The sequence below is a fragment of the Neovison vison genome, chromosome 3 (genome assembly GCF_020171115.1).
Source record: "Neovison vison isolate M4711 chromosome 3, ASM_NN_V1, whole genome shotgun sequence".
In the NCBI taxonomy this organism is placed as follows: Eukaryota; Metazoa; Chordata; class Mammalia; order Carnivora; family Mustelidae; genus Neogale; species Neogale vison.
Window position 1 is genome coordinate 36122112 of NC_058093.1, and position 16601 is coordinate 36138712.

The 16601-nt window shown below is 48.1% G+C and overlaps 2 protein-coding genes across 7 annotated transcripts in view; one reads left to right on the plus strand and one right to left on the minus strand.

Annotated features, from left to right (window-relative positions):
- The window catches only part of RHBDD1 (rhomboid domain containing 1), a 121887-nt gene extending 120167 nt beyond the window's left edge, over positions 1 to 1720 (plus strand). For both annotated transcript variants that reach the window (XM_044241723.1, XM_044241725.1), the window contains exon 7: positions 668 to 1720. In XM_044241723.1, the coding sequence (XP_044097658.1) occupies positions 668 to 762 (95 nt within the window). In that variant the 3' untranslated portion in view covers positions 763 to 1720. The remainder of the gene's footprint in view (positions 1 to 667) is intronic.
- Positions 1721 to 3459: 1739 nt separating this feature from the next.
- COL4A4 (collagen type IV alpha 4 chain) overlaps positions 3460 to 16601 on the minus strand; it is a 111248-nt gene continuing 98106 nt past the window's right edge. For 2 of the 5 annotated variants that reach the window (XM_044241727.1, XM_044241726.1), the window contains 6 exons: positions 15754 to 15942; positions 13820 to 14106; positions 13204 to 13446; positions 5202 to 5293; positions 3750 to 4151; positions 3460 to 3537 (listed from right to left, as the gene is read on the minus strand). In XM_044241727.1, coding sequence (XP_044097662.1) covers positions 4028 to 4151; positions 5202 to 5293; positions 13204 to 13446; positions 13820 to 14106; positions 15754 to 15942 — 935 coding nt within the window. In that variant the 3' untranslated portion in view covers positions 3460 to 3537; positions 3750 to 4027. The other 3 variants (XM_044241728.1, XM_044241729.1, XM_044241730.1) reach the window with 3 other exon arrangements.

A 16601-nucleotide genomic window follows, 5' to 3' on the forward strand; every position in this document is an offset into this window, starting at 1 on the left:
CACTGCTCTTGGAGAATGAACAGAAACCCTTTTCAGGAACGATGTCCATGGTCCTTCATATAATTTTTAGATGTTAACACCTGCATTTTTTCTGCCTGCCCAGTTAATGGTTATTGTGGTAACTGGGCCCCTGTTCTGTGGCCCCCGGTGCTCAGTGACACGTGTGTGTTTCAAGCAGACATGATTCCTTCTGGCTGGGGTGGGCGTCAGGGGCTGCAGGAGGCCACTGGGCAGAGGGAGAAAGAGGAGGGAGGACCGAAGGCTGATGAAGAAACACCAAACCACATACTTGGTGGGGAAGTTAGGAACAGCAACTTCTGGGCGTAAAAAAATCAATAAGCCCTGGGGACCTTGTAGACATGAGATGATGTAAATTACAAAGAATGATGGGGGGGAAAAAGTGAGGATTTTTGTCAAGAATCTTCAAAATGAGTGGATTCGATTTGTAGACTGGACCACACTAAAAGTATTTACTTGATGTTGAAATTAAGTATTGACAGCTGAGGTTGAAATATGTTTGTTATATTTCTGCTTCGTGCTAAAATAAAGATGACACCCAAGTCATCAGTCTTTCTTCCCCCTTGAAATCCTCGGAAACAATGCCCTGAAAATGTCAGAAGGATGGATGGGCAGTCTTTGATTTTTCCCTTGTGCTTTCTCCCAACAGGGACCAGTGGGCCAAGCCCGCCGCCCTACGGGTTCCGTCTCTCAGCAGAAGAAGAAATGAGAAGGCAGCGGCTTCGCAGATTTGACCACCAGTGAGGGGGCCGCTTGCGGGATTACGACCCGTGTGGTTCTTCCCCCGAGCCTGCCTCTGCACCGAAGCCCAGTGCAGCCTCCTCTGCTGTGGGCCTCACTCCTCCATCCCGGGGCCCCCATGGGTCTCCGTGCACGGCCGTGTTGACTTGTCTGGAGAGCAGCCTTCTGGGTATGCTCCCAGCGGTCCGGGGAGCGGCCCTTCTCCTGGCCCCTGCTCCCCGACAGGTAGAAGGGTGGTTCCACCTCGCAGCGACCCACCTCCACATGCCTCTCTCTCTCTCTCTGTGTCTCTCGGGCTGCTCGCACAATGGTGCCTCAGCCTCGTTCGGTCCCTAAAGATCGTGACTTTCACGGGCCTGGAAGATCAGGCCCCCCATCGTGGCCAGCGTGCCCCATGCTCGACCTGGCAGGAAGCGCGAAGCCATTCCTGGGCCTCCTGACACGCTGCCATGGTGGCCTCCCGGGAACAGAGGTGGCCACTGTAAGGGGATGTTGTTCTGGTCACCCCCACATAGGCACCTCAGTTCCTTGTGCCCTTATGCCTGGATGGCATTGACCTCGTCCCCCCTCAGCTCTTACGTGGCTCTGCCTTTACAGAATGTTTGGCTGGAAAAGCGTGGGTAAGACCTCAAGTGGGGAAACCAGCCACACACTCCGCTCGATGTCGGGTGGCACAGCATTCTGGGCTTGCAGCAGCCCCGCCTGCCAGCTGACGACAGGATCGGTTCCCAGAGCTCTGTGACCTGTGTTATGAAGCAGCAGGAAAGTTGTCTGCTGGGCTGGTCATGGAGAAGTCCCTCCGGAGGAGGTATTTCTTTCTCCTAAAAAGTGCCTTTTAAATGGCAGTAACAGCCACGTGTCCTGTCCGGGCCCAGGACCACTGCAGCATCAGAGACCACGGGCCGCCCATGTTACTCCTGGTGCTTGTATTCCATGAATAAAAGGACAAAGATACCTCTTATGTCTTACTGTCACTGAGATATCTGTGTTTAAAGAGTGTTGGAAACAGAAAAGGATCCTACTTTCATTTATATGCCTAGCATTTATATATAGTTTTGTGATAACAGAAGTAATATATATGCCTCTGTGTGCACAAAGCAAACAGATATGCCCATATGTTAACAGAGGTTATCTTTGGGGTTAGAGCACATAGGATTTTGCTTTCCGGTTTTTATTGCAGTTTTTTCAAATGTGTGTATTTGTGTGTATGTGTACTGCTTTTGGAATCAGGAAGACTGATTTATGTGATAATAAAGCAAGAACTATATAATCGGGAAAATACACTTCATAAGTACTATGTATCCACTGAGAAAATTCACAATATAAAAATACAAATAAATACACATGCAGTGTTAAAATCAGCCATATTCTCACCACTTATACGTACCCAAGAGTAACAGTTTGGGGGCACGGCTTTCTCAGTTTTTCTTTGGACACGTTTGACAAACTTGGAGCATAACAGCCCTGTGGGTTTTGTATCTATTTCCTCTTCCAGATTGATCTGGGAGAGGCCCTAAGCTAAGAGAAGCCCCAGGTCCTGGGGGTATCCTGACCTCCATGAGGGTGCCTGGGCTCCACGGGTTTCTTTATAACCTATGTGCATCTGCTTGCACCGTGTTTATAACATGCGTTGTGTTTCTGAGTCTGGTAGCCTTAAACATGTTAAAATGTTCAAGGTAAGTGTCATTTCTCTCGCTCCTAAACTGCACGGATTTGACTCGCATTCTTCCGGCACATTGGAAGGGCCGTTCTGTGAGAACACCTATGTCCTGACCTGTCACTGTTTCTGCACCAGTACACAAAAGTGTGCCTTCTGCCCAGGGAGCGTGAACTGTTCATGGCTCAGGGACAAGGACTGGGTCTTGTATTTGTACACTGTCCCTCTCTCCCCCCGCCACCACCCAAGGGCTAGCCCTGGCTCCTGGGAGGCACTCCCTGAATGTTTTCCCACCAAACTGTTCTTCAGTGACATTCAAGTCCAACTACTGTAACCAGAAGCATTTTTTTTTTCCTGCTTTTGAGTCTGGGGGTAGTAGCTCTTTGCTCTGTTCTTATGCAAGTACATGCAAAGACACTGGAATTGGATTTCGTGTGATATCAGTACTACAAGATGTGCTCCTTCTTTATGAACATCAGTCAGCGTCAGAGATGTGGGAAAGGTCGTCTTAGTTACAAACCCAAACCGGGTATCTTAGTGCAACAATGGAGATGTTCTGGAAATCACTGATTGCTTTGCTGTCGATAGGCTGGCCCGTGACCAATGCTTATTATTTTCAGCATCCATCATATTTTTTTTCCCCTGCAATAACGAATCCTCAAAGTTATGTCAACAAACTGGAATTGGGAGGAGAAAGACAAAACACGTATATTAGACAAATTACCTTTAATAAGCATCTAGGGCTGTTTTTTTAAAATTTGGTTGATAGTTTGGTTAATAGCAATTTCCTGACTGCCTACTAAGCATCGGGTCGCCAAACTTTGATGGTGGTCAGCCCCCTCAGGAGACCTCTCAATTCAGAATCTTGGAAGATGAGGCAATGGTTACCGCGGCTTCCTTGTAACGACCCTGCGCGCACACTGCCGGCGATTCCAAAGTCCTCCGTTGCTAGTTCGAGCTCCTCCCACCCCCCCACCCACCCACCCCGCGGCATCCTTCGAAACCACGTGCTGCCAAGGTGTGGGCCTGCAGTGAGTGGCAGGGTTTGGTGGGAGCAGGTCCAGCCTATGTTGCAGATCCCCGTGCTGCCTCTGGAGGAAGACGTATACAAGAGATGAGACCTGGGCGCCTGGGTGGCTCAGTGGGTTAAGCCGCTGCCTTCGGCTCAGGTCATGATCTCAGGGTCCTGGGATCGAGTCCCGCATCGGGCTCTCTGCTCAGCAGGGAGCCTGCTTCCCTCTCTCTCTCTCTCTGCCTGCCTCTCCGTCTACTTGTGATTTCTCTCTGTCAAATAAATAAATAAAATCTTAAAAAAAAAAAAAAGAGATGAGACCTGCCACCCTGAACAGCCCGTAAGACGGAGAGGGTGGGACAGCGCTGCCTCCTCGTACCCTGGCTTTGTGCCTCGAGAGGCTCAGTATTCCATAAAGAATTGTGTTCAGTTGGTTATTTTTGTCAGACCTTGTATATACAGCTCTTCCTTTCCCTTCTCATGGGATATTGCAATCCTTTCCCAGTTTTTGGTTTGGGGTTGGGTTTGGGTGTGGGTGTTTGCCCCCACTCTTGCACATTAGAGCCACAGAGTAGCTACCTAGAGGACCTTAACATCTGTCAGTTCGTTCCTCTCCTCGATACTTGAAATACCTCTTCCCTCCGCTCTTCCAGCTCTGCCGGCTCCTCTTCCAAAACTGACTCTGGGGCTGAGCACTCCTCATCTCCACACCCTGTACTGTCTCTGTTGACAAAGCATGAAAGTCAAGCTCAACAGCCTCGAACATAGGACTCCAGCCAAGATTCCAACCTCATTCCCAGTTCTGTAACAGACTCTGCCCTCCTGCTCACGGGACTCCCCATCGGAGGCATGAGCTCTTCTGACCCTGTGACGTAACAGTGATGTGCCTTTAGGTGGGACAGCCTTTTCCTCTCTCTCAGCCCATCCAGACCCTCCCCGTCCTGCCCCCAGATACCACAACCCAGAAGGATCTACCGCTCTTGTTGGCTGTTGGTCATTCCACAGCCTTTTGGAATCGCTGTGGGAGAATGTCTTTTCTCTCTAGATTGTAAACTTCATGAGGCAGGGACCATGACCGTTTCTGTGTATCTCCTCACTATACCTCAAACAATGCTCTGTCTGGAATGTCAGAACTAATAAATGCCTGTGGACTGAAACAGAGAGAAGCTCATTGGTACCATCGCCAGCGGCACATACAAAGATAGGTGTGTTGCTAAACCACTGTTGTGGTTTTTTGGTGTTTTCTTGAATCACATCAGGGAAGGAACAACTTGAAGGAAAGGATTTGCCCATAGAAAGAATTTCAGACTTCTGTATCCCTGAGGACTCTGTGTGTATACCACCAAATCTGGTCAGTATGCTTTGCAGGAATGCTTTTGATGTGTCCATACAAACGTTTTTTGTTTTTGTTTGTTTGTTTGTTTTTTGTTTCTTGTTTTTTGTTTTTTCCTTCTGTTACATTTAAGGGTAGAGAGTGATCTTGACATCTTGTTCAGATGACAGAAATGAACTGGCAGATTTGAACGTATGATTTATGCTTTAATCAATGAAAACTAGAACATGGCTGGTAGAAATTAAATTGGGTAGTGATATATATTGGTGCTTGGGAAGAGAATGGGATGATCAAAATCGATAGTATTGTGTGGCTTTAAGAGGCTTTTGGAATCTGGGGCACACACAAGCAGACCCTGAGAAACAGAGCCCTGCCGCATAGCTCCCTATAAACCCAGCGGATGCGGGTCCCTTTCCTAAGCGTTGGAATAAGCCGCTCACCCGCTGGCCGGGCTTCCTGCCAGGAAGTGGTGAAGTTGCTCTTCTCGTTTTATTCCTTCCTGAATACCCAGTGTCGTGTCTGGAGGGAGATGCTACAAGCAAGAACAAATCAAAGGAAAGTCTATGACTTCATAGATTCTTGGTATTTATTTGAGGCCCTTAAAAGTTACTGTCTGACTTTAACCTTGAGCTGTGGTCTCTGTAAGATCCCTCCATCAATAATATAAAAATATCCTGCACGTCCTTAGTAGTAGCAGATGATCCTTAAAACAACTGAGCAAGTTCTTGAGGATCTCATTAAAGAATAGCACCAGGGCCAAATTTCCAGCGACTTGGGAGTGTGAGCTCTGGGCCAGCATGTCCAGCAACACCTAGAACTTGCTGGAAATTCAGACTCCTGCCTCTACACCATAGGAATCATAATCTGCATTTTAATAGGTCCCACATGTGCATGAATGGATAAAGAAGATGTGGTATCTATTTACAATGGGATAGTATCCAGTCATGAGAAAGAAGGAAATCCTGCCATTTGTGACAACATGGATGGACCTTGAGGACATTATGCTAAGTGAAGTAAGACGGACGAAGACCAATACTGTATGATCTCCTCTATGTGTGGAATATTTTTTTAAAAATACTATTTATTTATTTGTCAGAGAGAATAAGAGAGAGAGAGCACAAGCAGGGGGAGCAGAAGGCAGAGGGAGAAGCAGGCTCCCTAGAGAGCCCAATGTGGGATTCAATCCCAGGATCCTGGGATCATGATCTGAGCCAAAGGTAGATGTTTAACCAACTGAGCCACCAAGGAATCCCCTATGTGTGGAACCTTAAAATAATAATAATATTAGCAATAATAAAATAAAATCCAGCCCAGAAACAGAATAGGATGGTGGTTACCAGGGAGTGAGGAGAATGGGGACATGGTGGCACAAGCTTTTGGTTATAAGATGGGTATCTTCTGGGTATCTAACAGCATGGTAACTATAATTATACTTTGTATACTTGAAATTTGCTAAGAAAGTGGGTTTTAACGGTTCTCATCACCAGAGGAGAATCATGAGAATATGGTGGTAGAAGGGGGGGAAAATGGTCTCAAGTAGTTTCTAGTCAACCAACATCCTTCTCAAATTCCAGTGTGCACAAATGCATTTGGGGATGACCATCGGGGGCGTCTGGGTGGCTCAGTGGGTTAACCATCAGACTCTGGTTTCGGCTCAGGTGGTGACCTCAGGGTCCTGGGATCCAGCCTCTGTCAGGCTCTGTGCTCAGTGTGGACTCACTTGTCCCTCTCCCTTTGCCCTCCTCCCCGACTCCCCCTCTCTCAAATAAATAAAACTGTTAAAAAAAAAAAAAAAAGATCATCTGTTATCTGGTAGGATTGTGACAAGCATCCTGTCAGAGAACCAGGCCACCCCTGTTTTCATTTGGGATCCCGAAGCTGGGAGGGTTGAGGTGAGGGATCCGGGATCAGCAGGCAGTGCCCGGCAGCGCCGTCTGCCATTCCGGTGACGAGGAGCAGGAAAGAGCGGGCTCGATCTCAGCAGAAGGAAGTCTGAAGGGAAGAACTTCCTTGCAGCCACACACCACTTCTGTCTTGCACACAAGGTGGCAATCACAAGTCCTTGTGAGCGGCCGCTGTGGGGGTCAGACCTAGAAAGGCTGGAGACACCGTAGATGTGCAAGGTGCTGGTGACCCCTTATGGTGAGAGCAGCTTTGACCGTGGGTCCGACCTGCACACGGGCTCACGGACGACCCCCGTGTATTGTGTGTACTGTAAAGCAGATGGGCTACTTGGCAACCAACGCTTTTTATTCATTTTCAAATGTTCTTCCTTTTTCCAAAGAGATGAAAATGATGACTGGTTGAGAATTGCAGTGTTAGCTGATAAAGAACCGTAGGTATTTATCATTGAGGACACAAGCCCAGATAGTGCATGACAGGAAGTGCCTTGCTGGCAAACAGGAGAATGAAAATAGCTAAGCTGGCTGGTGCCACAGTGACCCAGCCTCCAGGGAAAGACCTCCAGATACTCCTTTATCCAACTCAGAAAGGTTCTCCTGAATGGCTGACCTGGAAGAGACATCAAGGGGCTCTGGAGGCCTGGCTGGTTTTCAGAGGACCCGAGATACAGCAGGCCTTTTGGATACCCCCCAGATCACTTTGTCCTCAGAGGTTCCCCACCTTCCTCCCCGCCAAGGGCAGTTGAAGACCATCTCCACACTGAGCTGGGCAGGCTGCGGGAGGATGTGTGACCTGGGACTTTGCAGTGAGAGCAAGAGTTCACAGTGACATCTGCATGAGACCCTTTCCTAGCCAACCTACAAATGCGAAAGCTTCTGGGAGGTGATGGTTCAATGGCAAAGAGCACAATCTTTAGTGATGGACCAGGGCTCACGTTCCACTGGGTGCTGACTGTGCAACCTACTTATTCTCCCTAAATTTGAGTCTGCTTGTCTATAAAACAGGAGAGTTGGGAGGTTGAGGGGGAGCACATACAACAGGGTTAATATAGTTCTTGTCATTTAGTAGGTGCCCGAGAAATGCTTAATACTTTTCTTTCTCTGTCAGGTGAGAGGTTGGACCAAATACTCCTACTTAGAAAGAGGAACTCTGGGGCGCCTGGGTGGCTCAGTGGGTTAAGCCGCTGCCTTCAGCTCAGGTCATGATCTCAGGATCCTGGAATCGAGTCCCGCATCGGGCTCTCTGCTCAGCAGGGGGCCTGCTTCCCTTCCTCTCTCTCTGCCTGCCTCTCTGCCTACTTGTGATCTCTCTCTGTCAAATAAATAAATAAAATCTTTAAAAAAAAAAAAAAAAAAGAAAGAAAGAGGAACTCTATGAAAAGTTATTGACTACCAATGCCTAACACCTAACTTCTAGTTACTATAGTTATCAGTGATAGCACCTGACATTTTTTTCTCTTTGTAGTTGTATCCCTAACTTTTAATCCTCAGGACAAACCTGTGAAGCAGATGGTCTAATTCTCCTTCAACTAATGGGACAACTGAGGTCCGCAGGGTCCCCCACCTAGTTCCAGTTGCCCATGGAACTCAACAGGGGTTGATGTTGACCCAAAGACACCTGATTATACTATTACTGTGTGCTGGCCAGCACTTCCCAGAGCCTCAGAATTCCATCCTCTCCTCAAAATGGGCACTTTCTACACTCTGCCCACCTTCTTTTCCCCTTCAGTCTACACCTTGACCGTGTAACCCAGTCTCCCCTCTAAGCCAGCTCCTAAATGGGCCACAGTAGGAGTGAGGTACATCAGAAAGTAAGCTTACTTCTTATTGAAAGAAAATAAATGCACCAGATAAAACACAGTTGTTTTTGGAGGTCATCACTGAATTTTATATATGTAATGAACAATATTATAACTTGGAATACAACAAAGATTGAAATGACAATCACAGACCAGGTATCTTGCAAATGTTACATGGTTGAAAATCTTTATATTTTACAACCATGGGATAGAGAAAGAGATGCAATTTATTGGACACATCTCACATTTTTTCCTATGAATCATTAAATATTTAAGCACCATAAAATTCAAGCATTTCACGTGGATGTGGCAGCCAGCCTCGGTGGTTTAAAATGCATTATGCAGAGTCTCCGGCAGATAATAACTGTGACAATTGCAGAGTACTGATTTTTAATGTCAATTGTTTTGTTCCCTGCAGAACTTCCTGATAATGTCCCTGTAGGAAATTGTGATTCTGTGTGTGTGTGGAGAGGGGGGTGGTTACAGTAACTTTGAGAACTGAAATAAAATAACATTCCTAAAGACATAAAAATTGACCAGGTATAAATAATTCTAATCAGTTATTTATATGCCCTGTAAGAATCCTAATATAATTCTACTATGGAAAAAAAAAAAAAAAACCCAAGAAATGTTTTCTCATATTAGATTGTTTTAAATAGAAGATGTGACCAGAGTATATGCACAATGACTGCTATGTGTTAGACATATAATCTAACTGAGTTTTCGATGGAAGAGTAGGTATTATGTCCCATTTTATAAATGAGGAAAATGGGGTTTAGAGAGGAGGTGTAACTCACCCCGGGTGGTACAGTGGGGCAATGACAGAGCCGGCTTCAAACCAGCTCCAGAATCCACATTTTCCCACTGTTCCTGAAGTCATAAAAAATAAAAGTAAAACTTATCAGATTTGTTGGATGAGCTGATAGAAACAAATCTAAGGTGATTTCCTGGATCGCATAGAGCTGGTTTCCTTTATTGTAATCTACAAGAGGCTCGGAATAAAATCTGGTAAAATCCAGTTTTGGACCTTTTGTTGACTATTTTTCTAAGCACCAAAAACTTGTATACAAACTTTGTCGATGGGATCTTGACTGGGAAGATCTCACATGATGAGGGAGTACAGGTTATGGCCTAAGTTAAGTCTTGTCCCGTTTCAATGAAGAGCCTTCTCTCAGCCAAACCTCAGGGATCTTATCATTTCTGAAATTTCAGTGGAAAAGCAAGCTGAATTTCAGGAGGGGGTAATGATTGCAGCTGATTAATTGGCTTTCTGACAGTAACTGCCAAGGGGAAACCGTGGGTGTGTAGATCTGTGGGCGCATTCATGTACTTTGAAACAAGAAATGACTTATACTTGTTACCATTTTGTCCGCAAGAACTCTACATGCACAGATCTAACTCCTAAGGATACTTACTGAAATTAAGTATCTAACTCCTAATGATACTTAATGATAATTCACTGAAAGCAGAATTATCAATAATGGGCTCAGCTCTGTGTAGGCACTGGGCATACAGTTGAGTGAAGCTTCGCCCTGCCCTCAAGAGGCTTGCACTGGAGCAAGTGCATGGAGGAAGTACGAGGACACCTTACAGGAGCGAGGCAGGAGCACGGGAAAGTGGCCAGACCCATCTGTTGTCCTGGGAGTGGAGGAAGGGAGTCCGAGTCTCCCGGGGGAAATTCACACCCACTCTCTGCTCCAGCTCCTTCAGTCTGTAAAGAAGCAGTTGTGTCCCCGGTAAAGGTCCTGGAACTGGGACGTCACTGGAAGAGCAGGAGCCGGGTCACAGAGCTGGGAACATGTCTCTGGGATGCGTGCACAGGTGAGCTGCGTGCAGCCTGTCACCCCATGGGAAGCCACTTGGACTGTACAGCCACAGGAGTCATCAAGCAATTTTTAAGGCAAAGGAAAAAAAAATCAGGTTTGCATCTTGGAGAGATGAATGGGATTTGACAAGTAGAGGCATCAGCTGGGAGCTGTTTACCATCAAGAACACGGGGGAAAGAAAAAGGCTGCAAGGAGACGCTGTGAGGCCGGAGGGGAAGGCAGCCATCCACCGGAAGTGGCCTCTTAAGTTTTGGTCTGGGAGATACGGGAGGACAAGGAATGAGCGACCCACCACTGGCAGCATGGAGGCCTGGGTACCAGGACACCTGCATGCACATGGATGGGCTCCACTGACTGAGCATGAGAACCCAGGAGGAAACATCCTGTCCTCCCCGGGGGACCCAGAGCAGTCCCCACTGGACAGTCTAGATGCTTTCCAACCAGCAAGGTGGGGGAGAGGCTTCCTAGGAAGGAATGTTGACAAGGATCCTCACCAGTCATGGAGTAGCCAGCATAAAGCTTTGTGCATCTTTCACAGAAAAAGGACATTTCAAAGTCCTGATATTTAAGGTGGTGAAGAAAGCAGAGTCTTCTAATCCGAGGAGTTATCTGTCCCACTGTTTTGCCCTTTAGGGCAACAATTATGCAACACTTAGAGAGGGGATCTTGCAATGCCAGTATTTTGAACAGTCTCAAACACAATCCCAGGCTCACCGTGGAGTAAACTGCACACTTAATTCAGCCTGTGTTTTAAGATGTATTTGGCAAGCTTACTAAGATAATATTCTAATACGGGTAAAATACTTCACCACACAAAGCACGTCTCCAATGTCCTATTTCTCACCCTTATCTCTTCCCAGACCAAATTCATGAATGAACAAGATGAAATTTTAGAAGGCTTGACGTTTGGTAAAATGTAATAAAACTTGGGAAACGGAAAAGTGTCATTATAAACGAGGTTGAAATCAGCTTAAATTTCAGGTGCTCAGAAATACTTAACATGCGGTAGCACGATTAAAAACAATCAATAAATGGGTCAAATGAACCATGAAATACTCTGCTTTCATCTTAAAATGTACATTTTTTTCCTTTTTACTGGAAAGTTTTTAAAATAAATTGCCATCCTGGGAGTAGCCCATAGCAAGACTCATTTGAAATATGTTCTACATATAAGAGCTCATTGCTAATCAATGTTTGGCAAGGAAAACATCTCTTATAAACAAAATTTTAATTGAGTTTTTCTCCTCTCAATTATTTTTAAGTGCATTGAAACTAAGCACGAAAATGAGTATCACTTGCTCATGAGAAATCTCTTTATTTTTCTTCTAAAATGACATGTTTTTAAATGAGGAAGGCAGGTTTCCTCTAATTTATTTCTAACAAGCTTTCTGATTTTTTGGATTAGATTGCTGAATCCCTACTAGAATAGGAAATGTATCCTTTCCTATTCAGAAAACTACTCATACTAAATTGATATATCTTCTGAACTTTTATAGAAAATATTAATTCCAAATGTCAAACGGCTGCCTTGGTAGAATACTGACAAAAAATAGAAGAATGCTTTTAAAATTGGAAAAACGGGATGTTTCTGTAAAAACCAGTAACAGGCACATAAAATTCAAATTGCAGGTTTTTGGGGGTTTTTTGTTTTGCTTTTTTTCTAAAATAGCACCATATCTTCCTCGCCGGGTCACCATGACTTACATGAATCTTCTTACCTAAGTTTAATTAAGCTGGCCCTTAATTTTCTCCCAAGTGCATAATGATAGCTCTGTCACTTCCCGGTATGAAATGCCATTATGTTTTGGAGGAAAAGCGTCCGTGGAGGGCTGCAAGGCAGCTCTGCAGGGCTCCTGGGGAGGGGAGCAGGATGCTTTGTGTGAGCTGGTGTGTCTGAGCGAAGCCCCATGTGGCTTCAGTCCCATTAGCACGCACACACCAAAGACTCACTGGACCCCGACTGGGCAAATGCCGTCTGTTTGGAAGTTCACGGCAATGGGGAGTCCATTTTTGTGAATCACTGCCTTAATATTCATTAATAGCTCTTAGGCTCTTAATCCCTTATTGAATATATTTTTTTCCATAAATGCTACTTTTCAAAAGGGTTGCCAAAGTAGGCATTTCCATTCTCTGAAAAATGCAGAAGAGAACACGTTTTATGTTCATCTGTGATGTGTTTATGCTAATGCAGCATCTCTGGAATGCAGAGACTGTGGTCCTTCCTGGCATAATGATTCATTCTGCCTTGAAATGAACTGTTACCGCTCTCTGTGTGGATTTTTTTTTCCTTTTCTCTCTTTCTTTTTCTTTTTTCTTTCTTTCTTTCTTTTTTTTTTTATCATCTCCTTGGGTCACGGTTTTACAATTATTTAAAGTGCATGGGAAAACAGATTACAGAGGAAATCATTTTGAGAGGTTGGAAATCTCCACTTTCTAGTTTCATTTGTTGGCCTATTTATTTTTTTTCCTATAAAATCCATCCAGAAGCCCACCCTATTATAGAGTAATTGACTTCAATTGTTTGAGATGCTATAACCAATGAGCGAAGTTTTCAGTAATGTAATTTGTAATCTGGCCTTTATCATCTCTTTGCCTTCCTGTGAATTAGCATCGTTTTAAATAAAGCCAGCTCTTCCATCATCCTCAAAAACATAAGAATATCTGGGTTTCATCTAAATTGGTAGGTGCAAATAAATCCATAAGAGGAACACTTGCTTAATCTCGTCCTGAGCAGAGGAAGGGATGAGAGGACCGTGGGGATAACCTCCTGGGAAGGGAAGGGACCGCTGAAACTGGGGTCTGAAATGAGCACCATGAATGTCTCAGCACAGCCTGGGCACCCCCAGGGCCCCCAGGCAGTTTCCCCAGGGGACATGCTGGCCAGCTGCCGCTTCTCTAGCTGTACTTCATGCACACCTGGCACCTGCTGGTCCTCTGGCGCTGGGCCTGGCTCTCCTTTAAGGTGTCCGGCGTCGGTGCGGAGGAAAACTGCGAGTCGGCTCTGACGGTCGTCAGCCAGAAGCTGTACTTGTTGGCAAAAAAGTGGCAAGTTCCCTGGCGGCCTTGGCATTCGAGGAACGGCGCGGCTCGGAAATCTTCCAGGCAGCTGCCAGGGGACATGAGGGCCTGCCCTCCTCCCTGGTCCCCGGCCCCCGTGTGCTGCCAGGACAACAAGCCAGAGTTAGGGCTCAGACCCGGGCGGACGACCCCAGACCCAGCCCGCGCCACGCGGACGGCTCCCAGGAGGGGCGAACTAGGTAGGCTCCGCAGGGGAAGGGAGGCGGGGGCCTGCGACTGTGCACACAACAAGAAACCACTTTCTCTGAGGGTTGAAGCAAAGCCAACGTCTACACCCTCACAAAATCCTAAAACAAACAAACGAAAAACCCACATCGTCAGTAAGGAAGGTGGCCCTATGTCTCGCCAGGCTGGGGTTTGGGGATGTGTTCACAACCCCTGTCCTAGCGCTGTCTGTCTGTCCCGTGGAGCTCAGGGCATCCCGGGCGGAAGCGGCGGGCGTGCAGGGGCTCACCATCAGGAACGAGTACCCGATCCACAGGCTCCTCCAGGTCTGCGGGCACGGGGGGATGGACTGGTCCTGGCTGTGCAGCGCCACCACCGGCGCCGGGGCCTCGCACACCGCACAGCGGCTGATGTACGGGCGGATCTCCTCCTCCGACAGCGGGGACATGGGCAGCGGCGCGGCGCTCGCCAGCCAGTAGGACCGGTCGTTCCTCCGGCCGTAGTGGCACACTTGGTGGATGTTGCAGTAGGCGAAGGGCAGCGTGCTGAACACGGGAAGGCAAGACCCTGCCAGCCCTTGGGAAGGAAGGCGAGGCCATGTGGTGGGCGAGGCGCCGGGCCTGCTGTACGCGGGGACGGTCCGCGCAGGTGCCATTCGCGGACGCGCGCTCCGCCGCTCACACAGATGCACCTGCCGAGCCCGTTTCTGTGGCGGGGACGGCAGGCTGCGGCCCTGGCCAATTCTGCCACCTCCCTGGTCCCAGGGCCAGCCCCCATCCACTCATTCTCTCCTCATTCCGCCCGAACCGAGCAATGGGCCCGCTGCTGGAGGGGTGCGGTTAGTCCCGCTGAGTCTCCACAGAGCTCACGCCCTGGTTTGCTTGGGGAGAAGGCTGAGCATTTGGACAGCGAACACACAGCATGGCCAGCCCTAGGAGTGAGAAGGAAGGAGCACCGGGACTCCCGAGGGGATGACCGGTAGAATGATCCTATGCTAGGACCTCTGTGTCTCTCCGTCTGGGCTTCGAGGGAGAAGTCAGACCAAGGGTGCAGGTTTTGTCTGTCTTGTAAGGAGCTCAGATTTTATCCCGCAGCTCTGCAGAGCTTTGTGGGGAGGCTCTGGCTAGACCAGGGTGGGAGGAGACGGATGGAACAGAGGCCAGGCACGGAGGAGACTGGTGGCAGAAGGGTGGTGAGGAGAGAATGGAGCCAAGATACTGAACATGAACTTCCTCCCCCAGCCCAACGCACCCCCGGCCCTCGAATGGGAAGGGCCATGGCTAAGCCCAACGGAGAATGACCACAAGTAGCTGCCACCCTAGGCTTGTACTCCTGGACCACCCTTGATGACAGCAGGAATCCTAGCCCAGGGAGGGCAGTGACAAGCCCCCCCCCCATCAGTGCCCCCTGCTGTTGTGTCCTGCACCCACCACCCAACCACCGTGATCTGGGAAATACCGTGTTCGCCAGCACCTGGGAACTTAAACTCCTCACTGGAAACCAGTCCCTGCAGCTTACAGATCTACTACTGAAAAGAGACAAGTGGGACGCCTGAGTGGCTCAGGTAGTTAAGCGTCTGACTCTTGCTTTCAGCTCAGGTCAGGGTCTTGGGGTCCTGGGATGGACCCCATGTCAGGCTCCTGGCTCGGCAGGGAGCCTGCTTGAGTTTCTCTCCCTTGGCCCCACACCTTCGTCCTGTGTGCTCCTGCACACGCAAGCACAGATAAATAAATAAAAATTAAAAAAAAAAGAAAGAAAATAAGCAGCACTAAGCAATGACTCCCCAAATCACGTTGTGTGATTTAGAAAACCAGCTGGAGCAGGGCAGGGAGCGGCCGCCGGCCCCTGCCCTCTGGTCTAACCCCCCGGCTGCCAGGGATACACCCTTTGACATGTAAACACAGGGACTGACCGTGTCCTGATTAAATAATGTACATTTGGAGGTAACAACTACACTTTATATATCTATAAGAGTTAAATTTAACCTGCTGAGGAAGGATCATTTTTTAGAAATGAGTAAGTCACCAGATGTTAACTATTGTAGCCAGAATGCACATCTCCCACGGGGTCACTCGTGGGAATGCCCTGGGAATTAGTGTGGTTGTTTCAAATGAAAAAACTCCACAGGAGAGGAGGGATCGCTGCAGACACTGATGCATTTGTAAGATTAACCCAAAAGCTGTACTCCGCTTTTTTGGGAGTGACCCCGCGCTCCACACCTACCAAGGTCTTGACTGTGCGCCTTCTCCTGTCCTTCCAGGTATAAGAGGCTGTAGCCCGTCCAGAGCTGGGGCATGCCCGTAGGGCAGGCGGGTTCTCTGTCCGTCTGACTGTGGAGAACCAGGAGGAAGCCGCTGAGGTATCCAGGCCCAAACCCTTTGGGCCCAGGGTCCCCAATGGGCCCAGGAGGGCCTGGAGGAATAAAGAAAAAAAAATGGAGGCAGGTCAGGGGGGTTGTTTTAACAAACACATGCACCACTTGGACCTTATATTTGGAGGCAGGGAGGGGGAAGGAAGGCCTAGTTCTGCATTCTTGCTGGCAGGTGGAAATGAAGAGCTCTCCACAATGCGAGCGGGGTCTGTCTCCCGTGCATCTTCAAGGGGCTGACCCACTGAAGGAGGCCAAAGGCTGCCTCTAACTGCCAAGAGCAAAGGTGAAACAAAAAGTCGTTTTTTTTTTTTTTTAAAAACTCGTTTCTGGAAGACTAGTAGAGTCTCCCCATCTATGCTGGAAACCAGAAGTTACAATGCAGGAGCCTGTGCCCTGGACTGGGGTCGTTCTCGTGTCTCGTCTGACCTGTCCGGACCGCACCGGAGGGGATCTTGGACTTGGGAAGCGGAGCGTAGGCAGCACGGAGCTCTCCCCTCTACACGCCGCAGCTGGCTGAAGCTGACTTTCAGGCTGCATTTTGTTACAGACGTCCTCAGCCCCCGTCACTCCTTCCCCTCACCCACCTGGGAGAGCCTCTGCGGCCCCTCTGGCCACCATATGACCTGGCACATTATATTTTAAGTGACTATTCTGTCATGTCTTATCTCTGTCCGCACCCAATGGCTACTCCCTGATATTT